This window comes from Pyrus communis, chromosome 10 (assembly GCF_041283825.1).
Source record: "Pyrus communis isolate YQ-2024b chromosome 10, ASM4128382v1, whole genome shotgun sequence".
Taxonomy (NCBI): domain Eukaryota; kingdom Viridiplantae; phylum Streptophyta; class Magnoliopsida; order Rosales; family Rosaceae; genus Pyrus; species Pyrus communis.
Genome location: NC_142574.1, coordinates 2,754,309 through 2,763,928, shown reverse-complemented (window position 1 = coordinate 2,763,928; position 9,620 = coordinate 2,754,309). Strand labels below are relative to the sequence as shown.

Below are 9,620 nucleotides of genomic sequence, written 5' to 3'. Positions count from 1 at the left end.
AAAACCAAACAATAATTTCGATTTGATTTTCGATTTTATAAAAAACTGAACAGATTGAACCTGAACCTACTCCTAAATTATAGAAGTTCGCGACGCACTGCAGACTGGTTTCAAAAATGATGAGAAAAGTTTTATAGTGGGTGACATAATTATCTTCCTCTTGAAAAAAATAGAGACATGAAATCTTTTCTCAGAAGAAAGTAACACGTCCCAACAAGGAATGGAAATATGCCATAGTCGCTCTGCCACTTTTTTGGTTGAAACTAATTGTCCTTCAACTTTGGTTTTTCTCTTGAATGGAGTATTGGAAAGTGGCCAGCTCTTGTATGGAGATTTCTTTGTTGTTTCTTTCAGAGGGATTTACCTTGCACCAAAACGTTAGGTGGGACTTAAATTTATCTCCACCTTACATCATATTTTAATATTGTGATATGATAACACGTAATAGATTAATCACACCGCTATCTTGACGCTCCAATTTCACATAAAGATAAAGGTGAAGAAAGATAACACGTCCCAACAAGAAAGCTTCCTGAAAATTTCTCATAGTTAGTCTTCCACCTTTTTTCTTTTTGTTTTTTTTTTTGGAAAATCCTTCTCCTTTCATAGTACATGTGTTGACGTTTATCCTTCAGCTTTTCCTCTTAAACAAGTATTGGAATTGGAAAGTGGATAGCTCTTGCATGGAGATTACCTTAGTGCTTCTTTCAAGGAGATCTACATTACACCGAAACTTTAGAGCGGCGTGGCTCAAATTTATCCTCACTTCACGTTATATTTTAACTTTGTAACATGATAACACGTAATCAATTAATCACACCATTATTTTCATGTTTCCGTTTCACATAAAAAATTAAATTTTTATTTAAAAATATAAATATCAAAATATAACGGTTATAACAGTATACCTTACTATAGACCACCATAAATTTTTTGTTCTTTTGCTCCTACTTCAGGTAAACGATGATATTAACTTTTTTTTTTTGTCAAAAAAATAATAGAGAAATTAGATTCACATCCTTCCTTTTGCTATTCCTTTGATTAAAACCTTATTCATTTTCATTTTTTGATCAACGTCCTTGATATTAATAGCATCATTAATTATTTCAGCAATTAAATATTTTTTATTTCAAAATATATTCATTTAATGTTAAAAATGTTACAATTAGTATATTTATATTTATGGTTAAATTTTTTATCATATATTTTTAGTTTTAGTTTGTACCCACTTTTAATTTGCAACCCTTTTTTAATTTGTGCCAATTTTCTTTTCAGTTTTAATTTGTACCCATATATTAATTTCTTTTTGTGCCCATATTTTATAAAGTTTTATTTGTATTTGTACCCATATTTTAATCTTAAAATGTACTCATTCTTAAATATACCAATTTGTTATATTTAAAATGTACCCTTATATATATATATATATATATATATATATAATCTATTCAATTTTTTTTCGAATCCATTTTTAAATTTATATGGGTACATTCTTTTTTCTTTGATTTGAGAATATATCCATGTTAAGTTTAATCGAAGAAATTTACTAATTTTATTAAGCCTAATATCTTTCTTTTTTTTTCTTTTTTTTTTGTGATTTTGAAGAATGTACCCATGTTTTGATACAATAATTTTGTTATTAATTTTGATGAATGTACCAATGCTTATATATATATATATATATATAGACACACACACACACACACAATAGTATATTTATATTTTAATATTTTTAATCCCACAAATTATGGTTTTTTATTTAAAATCTCATTAATATAAACAACTATAAATTTCAATTTTTAATTTAAAAAATATATTAACGTACATATAAATAAATTATCACATTAATTTCAGGGACTTGGATCAAAAATTGAAAATCAACAAGGTTTCAGTCAAAGAATATTTATAGTTAGGGACCGCATCCAAAGTCTCTCAATAATAATTCACAACCTAACACTATGACCCACACTAAACCGTGTTGTCACCAACACCCCTACTACCAATAGAAGTACCTGGGCTGTCTTTCTCTGTTTTTCAGAAACAAGAAAGGCTTACATTTTTGGAGGTGGATTGTCTGCCTTTCATTTTCATACTTTTTTCATGTCCTCCTGTGATATATAGTCACGGTTAAGCCACGTCAATATTTTATATTAATTTGTTTTATAGAAATAATGAAACAAAAAGTAATAGGAATATAAAATGTTGATGTGGCTTAACCGTGATCACACAAACAGGAGGGCATAGAGAGAGTATGGAAATGGGAGGGCAAACAATCCACCTCCTACATTTTCTCTTTTGCTGATGGGAACCAAAAGAAAAGCATCCAATGCCTTGTACTATTGGAATTTTTTTTCATTATGATCGGAACACGAGTGGTATATCACATATTTTTATATAAGTGGTGGAAAATTTTATTTTTAAAGTTATTAACTTTTTAACACACATATCTCACTATTTGTATAATGACACGTAGTGTATCATCTCGTATTCCGATCACACTGAAAAATTTCTCGTACTATTGGCTGCTTGCTACCTTTTAACATAGTCATCAAATGGCTTTCACGTTGAGCTATTAAAACAGCCAATCAATTTTATTTTTTTGACAAACAATATTATTTATACTAAGAGCTGAGGAAAATAGACTAAGCTTCACAATTGATTAGCAATAATGTGGTTTAAAATTCATTTTTTGCGAGAAACGAACATAAAACCTCTCATTTATAAGTAAAAAGGAATATCACTAAACCGTAGTATTAAATGGCAACAACCAATCAATTGGCTTGAGTAAAAATAAAGGGCCCAATCAGAAGGAGCCAGACCCACTAAATCCAATAGTAAGTCATCTCTAATGGAGAAAGCTAAAGGTCTAAAAGCAAAAAAAGACATTATTTGTCAAAAATCCATATCTAACCGATGACCGGACTATAATTCTACGAAACCCACTAGGCTATAATTTGGTCAAGGGGCATCATGCTAGTCAAATGTAGCCCCCCTCTTAGTTTAATTAGATTTGAAGACATCTAACAGTAGTTTAACTAAATTAATCAATAAATTTAAACTTAAAACTAATAAATTATTGTAGGGCTATTATTTAGTTGAAGATATTATACGAATATGACATGATATTATTTATTTAAAAATAAATTTTTACATGCTATAATTCTGAACAGAACTATGTTTAACCTTTTCAATTAGAAATATCGTAAGCATTGGCCAAAACGATCAAACAAAGATCGATTAACTGTTGCTTAGTATGACCAAAACCTGAAATTGTAATTAACCAAACTGAAAGTTTTCTCATTCCCATATATGGTTACATCAAACGTCAGCTTTAATTCTTGACCTTTTTACATTGGTAACAAACGAATTAACGGCACATAATCAAAGAGACATGAATATGTATTCTGATAAGAAAGCTGGGAACTTACAGAGAAGTCAAAAGTCTTGCATCCAATCGCTTTGGGTGAGAAAAGGTAAAGAAACATAACACGTCCCCATAAGGAAGCTTCCTGATAATTTCTCATAGTTAGTATTCCACCTTTTTCTTTTCTGGAAAATCCTTCTCCTTTCACTTTGGCAGTACATCTGTTTAATGTTTATCCTTCAGCTTTTCCTCTTTAACAAGTATTGGAAACTGGATAGCTCTTGCATGGGAATTTCTTTGTTGCTTCTTTGAGGGAGATTTACATTGCACAGAATCATTATAGCGGTGTTGCTCTCTATATATTGCCACCTCACATTGGTTTTAACTTTGTAGTATGACAACACATAATAGATTGATTACATCGCTGTCTTAGCGTTTTGTTTTCATATAATTCATTCTTTCTTTCCCATATATAACGTTTACTGTTGAGAGTTTAATTTGTTTTGTTACTTGATGGCTTGTGTGATGGTGTTGATCAGAAATGTTGGCTGATGGTGATGGAGCTGCTTGCTAGGTCCTTCCAACTTATCTTTGGCTCAATACTAGATGACAATGTTTGATCGCTGACGTTCTCACTAAATTAGTATTTATTCTTCCTTTTAATCGAAGTTTATCTTTATGAAACATTTTTTTTTATTTTACAAGCTATGTGGTGAAACATTCAAATCAATCAAATGAAACCAATATGAGCGGTTTCATGCAGTGGACTTGTAATTTAATTTGATTAAAGGAAGGTATGGCTCAGCTCATTTAACTGTTAAATAATTTACAATAAAGTATGAGATACTCCAAATGTAACCATAAGTCACCCTTCTTTTACTCCTACTTAGGTAAACAGTCATACTAACTTGACGAAATAATTTACCATCTGCTACTATCAGTCTATCACCAAGACTAGACCGTGTGGTCCCCACCACCACTACCAGTAGAAGTAGTACTCGGCTGTCCATCTCTTTCCCATTTGTTTCCTTTCCTCCTCTCTCAATTTCCTCTTTTGCTACAACTTTTCTATGAGAATTTTCAGTGTGATTTTTCTGCTTCGTTCTTTGCCATTGTCACCTTTCTCTGCCTGTGTAAGTTTGTGTTGATCCAGTATTTTGTTTTTTCTGGTTTCTCTGAGTCCTTGATCTCATTTGCTTAATATACATTTTCAATTACCAAAACAAGACTTAAAGTTCCTATTTTCTTTTCACTGCTCATTTTTGTTGTACTTGTTCATTGACTACAGTTTTTGTTTGCACAGCCCCTCTTCCGGTAACTGGATAAGATTCAACGACTTAAATTGAGTTATCAGGGACTTAAGATGAAATCAAATTATCAAATATGTGTTGACATGAAGTCGAATATCTAACCGCAGTAAGTACCTGTAGTTACGAATAAAAATTGCATCTTGTAAATTACCAAAAGAAGATTTGAAGTTTCAATTTAAAAAAAAAAAAAATTTAAAACATTGATCTTCTATCTTTTTACTTGTTCATCCAATTATTGTTTCATGTTTGCAGTACCGATTTACATCAACTGCCTTTTTTCGATGGCATTAAGCACCCAAAGAGCCTCGGCATCTTGTGTTTTGAATGAATCAGCTCCTCGATGGAAGTATGATGTGTTTTTGAGTTTCAGGGGTGTAGACACCCGCAAGGGTTTTGTATCCCATTTATACCATGAGTTGTGCAATCGCCAAGGAATTACGACTTTCATGGACGATCGAGAGCTTGAAGGAGGTACAAGTATTCCTTCTGAGCTCCCAAGTGTGATCTACAAATCGCAAATTGCAATCGTTGTTCTCTCACCAAACTATGCTTCTTCCAAATGGTGCTTGAAGGAACTTACAACCATCCTTAAGTGCATGGAAGCCAGGAACTCTATTCTGCCGGTCTTTTATGAGACAGATCCATCTGACGTTGGAAATCAACGGGGATGTTTTGGCGAAGCCTTCTCGAAGCATGAAGAAAATTCAAGCAGTACCGAGGATAAAATGAAGGTGGTCCAATGGAAAGCTGATCTAAAAAAAGTGTCCAAAATTTGTGGTTGGCACTATAAGCTATCTAAGTAAGTATGCATGAACAAGTTTAATTTCCCATGTCTTAGTAGTCAAAATTGAATGCTTCATTTATGTGTTTTTTGATTGGTTATTTCATACCATGTAGGAGTGAAAGGAGTGAAAGTGAGATTATACAACAACTCGTCAAAAGTGTGTGGAGGAAAGTGCAAGCTACATTCCCGTTGTTAGATCCCTCACAGGAATTAGTGGGGGTTAATTTTGGTCTTGAGCAACTGAGTTCGTTGTTAGCTCATGATGTCAATGATGTTCGCTTTATAGGGATAACGGGGATGGGTGGCATTGGTAAGACAACCCTTGCTAAGCTTGTTTATGATAGAATCTTCCATCATTTTGAAGTTCACTGCTTTCTTGAAAACGTTAGAGAGGCTTCTGAAACAGACCCTACTCTAATTCGTCTTCAAAAAACACTTGTTTCACCGATGTTGAAAGAAAAGATTCTTACGCAACAATGGGGAATCAATTACACCAAGAGATGCTTACGGAACAAAAAGGTTCTTCTTGTACTTGATGAAGTGGATCACATAAACCAACTACAAGTACTAGCTGGAAAGGAAGATTGGTTTGGCATAGGAAGTAGAATTATCATTACAACTAGAAATGAACGTCTACTAGTCCAGCATGACATAGCATTATGTCATAATGTCGAAGTGTTAGATAAAGGCGCAGCTCTTGAACTGTTTAGCCTACATGCCTTTAAGAAAAATCTGCCTGAGGATGGGTTTTGGGAACTGACAACGTATTTCATTAATTATGCTGGAGGACTTCCATTAGCTCTTGAAACTTTGGGGTCGGCATTGTTTAAGAGAAGGCTAGACACTTGGAATAGTGTGTGGGATAATCTGTCAAAAATTCCTAATCCAACAATTTTTGATAAACTTAAAATAAGTTATGATGGACTAGAAGAGTGGGAGAAGAGAATTTTTCTCGATGTTGCATGTTTCCATAAAGGGAAGTACAAGAAGGAAGTAATTAAAATGCTAGATAATTCTTTTGGAATTTCTAGTAGGATTATGATAGATGTACTAATTGAAAGATCTCTCATCTATCAAGATCATGAAAAATACATACGGATGCATGATTTGATTCAAGAAATGGCATGGACAGTTATTGTTCACGAGTCTAAAGAGCCTGGTCAACGCAGTAGGTTATGGCTTTACAATGACATTGATCATATATTCACGAGGAATACGGTAAGAAGTTAAATACCAAGTTTGGATGAAGATTTGATTTCTTTTGACACTAATATTGTTATATGAAATTAATTCATCCTTTATTCCTTAATTGTTAGGGAACAAGAGCAATTGAAGCCATATCCTTACTCCTGCTCAAACTAGAAGAGGTACGCCAGTGGAATTGTGAAGCCTTCTCAAAGATGGATGGACTGAGGTTTTTGGAATTCGATAATTTGATATTTTCTTCAGGCCCCAAATTTCTTCCATGTTCCTTGAGAATTATAAATTGGAGTTGGTATCCTTCTAATTTTCTTCCAACCAGCTTTCGCCCGCACTTGCTTGCTAAACTTGAGATGCATAATAGCAATCTTGTTCGTGTTTGGGAGGGAAAAGTGGTAAGAGTAGTTATGAACAAAGGATAATATTGGTTACTCACTAGTCAATACTCACTTTTTGATTTTGTCCAATAATATTTTAACACATTATTTTTTAAAATAATAGACGTGTTATTTAATTTTTCTTGAGTTTTTAAAACAAGGAACGTGTGACAATTTTTATTGCACAATCCCAAAGGTCCTAAATTTCTTCCATATTCATTGAGAATAAATGCTATTTAATTTACAAAATAATCATATATTTATTTATTTATTATTTTGAGTAAACTTTAAGATTGTGGAAGCTAAGTATATGGTCTGAACCTTATCGGTGGTGTTGTACAGGATTTGCCCAACTTGAAACATATCAATCTTAGCTACTCCAATAAATTGAAGAGTACCCCAGATTTCAGTGGTCTTGCAAATCTTGAGGAGTTGCATCTTTCCGCTTGTAAGAATTTAGTTGAGATACATCCGTCTATTGCAGTCCTCAAAAGACTTAAAGTTTTGTGTCTTGGTGGCTGTGAAAGCATTAAGAGCCTTCCAAGTAAGGTTGAAATGGATTCTCTTGTACATTTCATTCTTGGTGGCTGCTCAAATGTGAAAAAGATTCCAGAATTTGGGGAGCAGATGAATAATTTATACATGCTCGTGTTAAACAAGACTGCAATCAAGAAAATACCTTCATCAATTGGACATGCGGTTGGGCTTAGGTATTTGTTTCTACGGAAATGCAAAAATCTCTTGTACCTTCCAAGGGCTCTTTGTAATTTGAAGTCTCTTTACCATCTCGATGTGATTGGATGCTCAAAGATTGACAAACTCCTAGGAGACATGGATCACTTATGGAGGCTTGAAGTGGGACCCACTATGACAGAGCCACTTGTGGGTATGAAAAATCTCAAAGGTCTAGTGTTTACGAGAAATTATGACAGGGTTTCGAGAAGTGATTTCATAGTCGGTTGTGGATTAGATGATAAAGCAAGGGATGGGTGGGGCCTTCACCGCTTATTTGGACTTGAAAAGAGTCGCCCTGATCCTCCTCCTTGTTGGCGTTTGGTGTTGTCTTCTCTAAATCGTTTGTGCTCTTTGACATACTTAGATCTATGTGATTGTAATCTCCAGGAGGGGGATATCCCTGATGATATTGGCTGCTTGTCCTTATTGACAACATTGTATCTCAACAGAAATAATTTAGTCAGTCTACCTGAAAGCATTAGACACCTTTCTAAGCTTAGGGATCTTGATCTGGAGGGGTGTAAAAGCCTTCAAAAATTGCCACCTCTTCCATCAAACAGAGGATTAAGAGTAAAGCTGGACAATTGCACTTCCTTACGAAGGTTTTCAGGTGCATTCAATTTGTATGATGCTAGTGTCACTTGCCGGAATTGCATTGCATTGGTTCCAGATGAAGACTTGATTAATAGGATTCTAAAATCTGTCATTCAGGTTCTCTCTCTCTCTCTCTCTCTCTCTCTCTCTCTAAATAATTGATCTTTCTTCTGCTACAGGGATCGAAAATTCTTATCCCTGGAAGTGAAATTCCAAAGTGGTTCGATAATCAGAGTGTGGGACATTCAATAAATGTGGAGCTTCCTCCACCATCATGTACCAACTGGCTTGGGATTGCCTTCTGTGTTTTTCAATACCAAGACCCTATTATACTAAATGTGGAGCTTCCTCGTTGGTATTGTTTCAGAATTCACTGTTCAGTGGAACTTGTTAGCCCTGAAAAACTTGGCCCAGAATACATTGGGACTGAATTATTGCCTATTGTGTCAAAAAACCTTTGGGTATTTTATTTTCCTCGTCAATATTGTTTGCCTCGTGAAGATTGTCATCAGGTACAGTTTTTATTCGGAATTGACTTTGGTGATGGGTATGGGGAAGACCTAAAAGCAAACTTGTATAAGGTGAAGAAGTGTGGGGCTCGTTTAGTGTACGAGCAAGATTTGAAAGAACTCAATAAAAAACTACTGAAACGAACATGCGAATATCGTGACGAGGCAGCTCCAAGTGGACTTGAAAGTGCTAGCTTCAACGATACAGAACAAATTCGCAAAAGGCATTGTAATTAGTCACCATGTCACAAAAATTGCATGTAAGTAACCATCGATTAATCACATCAGCTTAATTGTCATCAAAATTATTTTTTGTTTCAATATCTTAGTCAATATAATCAATCTCTCGACCTATATATTAAGATGGCTATATTTACCAAAAGGCGAGTGGATAAGAATGTTGACGTGTAAACACTTTTGCAGATTACTTGGGCATTAAGAAGATTGATTAACAATCTGATCATCTAGCCCAATGCAGCAAGTGGGTACCTTGGAAACTCGCGACGCCATGGGGGCTGCTCTGTCAGTCCTGATCTTAAGGTCCGCTTTCTGAAGACTTCATTAGCGTTAACATGTACGCCAGGGGTTGAATTCAAACTTCTGTACTCTGGCAAAAATTGATTTGTTTCTGTCTGATTTTGTACTAAGGAAACAACACGTTTTGCTCAACAACTTTGGTTTGATTAAAACTTGGCTTTGGTGATGCAAAAACTAAGCATTGAGAGTATTTTGCCTGAGATCATTGGT

General features: G+C 34.3%; 1 protein-coding gene across 6 annotated transcripts; it reads left to right on the top strand.

The window, feature by feature from the left end:
• The first annotated feature begins 3,607 nt into the window (after positions 1–3,607).
• Positions 3,608–9,610, top strand: LOC137728743 (TMV resistance protein N). 6 transcript variants are annotated; one of them, XM_088678708.1, is made up of 9 exons: positions 3,610–3,938; positions 4,070–4,158; positions 4,668–4,780; positions 4,927–5,473; positions 5,572–6,676; positions 6,775–7,053; positions 7,378–8,481; positions 8,544–9,133; positions 9,297–9,610. In XM_088678708.1, the coding sequence occupies exons 4-8, from the start codon at positions 4,956–4,958 to the stop codon at positions 9,108–9,110; spliced, it is 3,573 nt and encodes a 1,190-aa protein (XP_088534834.1). In that variant the 5' UTR covers positions 3,610–3,938; positions 4,070–4,158; positions 4,668–4,780; positions 4,927–4,955; the 3' UTR covers positions 9,111–9,133; positions 9,297–9,610. The 6 variants fall into 6 exon arrangements, with proteins under 6 accessions (XP_088534835.1, XP_088534834.1, XP_088534832.1 ...); XM_088678706.1 differs by having other exon boundaries at positions 4,070–4,497; XM_088678709.1 differs by having other exon boundaries at positions 3,608–4,497; positions 5,581–6,676.
• Positions 9,611–9,620: the final 10 nt, after the last annotated feature.

What these genes read in the sequence shown, in the direction of transcription:
- LOC137728743 (XM_068467499.2), top strand. Translation starts at nt 4,956, where the DNA reads ATGGCATTAAGCACCCAAAGAGCCTCGGCATCTTGTGTTTTGAATGAA. An exon ending in TGGCACTATAAGCTATCTAA is followed by an intron (nt 5,474 to 5,571) that starts GTAAGTATGCAT and finishes CATACCATGTAG; the next exon opens with GAGTGAAAGGAGTGAAAGTG. An exon ending in GTGTTTGGGAGGGAAAAGTG is followed by an intron (nt 7,054 to 7,377) that starts GTAAGAGTAGTT and finishes GGTGTTGTACAG; the next exon opens with GATTTGCCCAACTTGAAACA.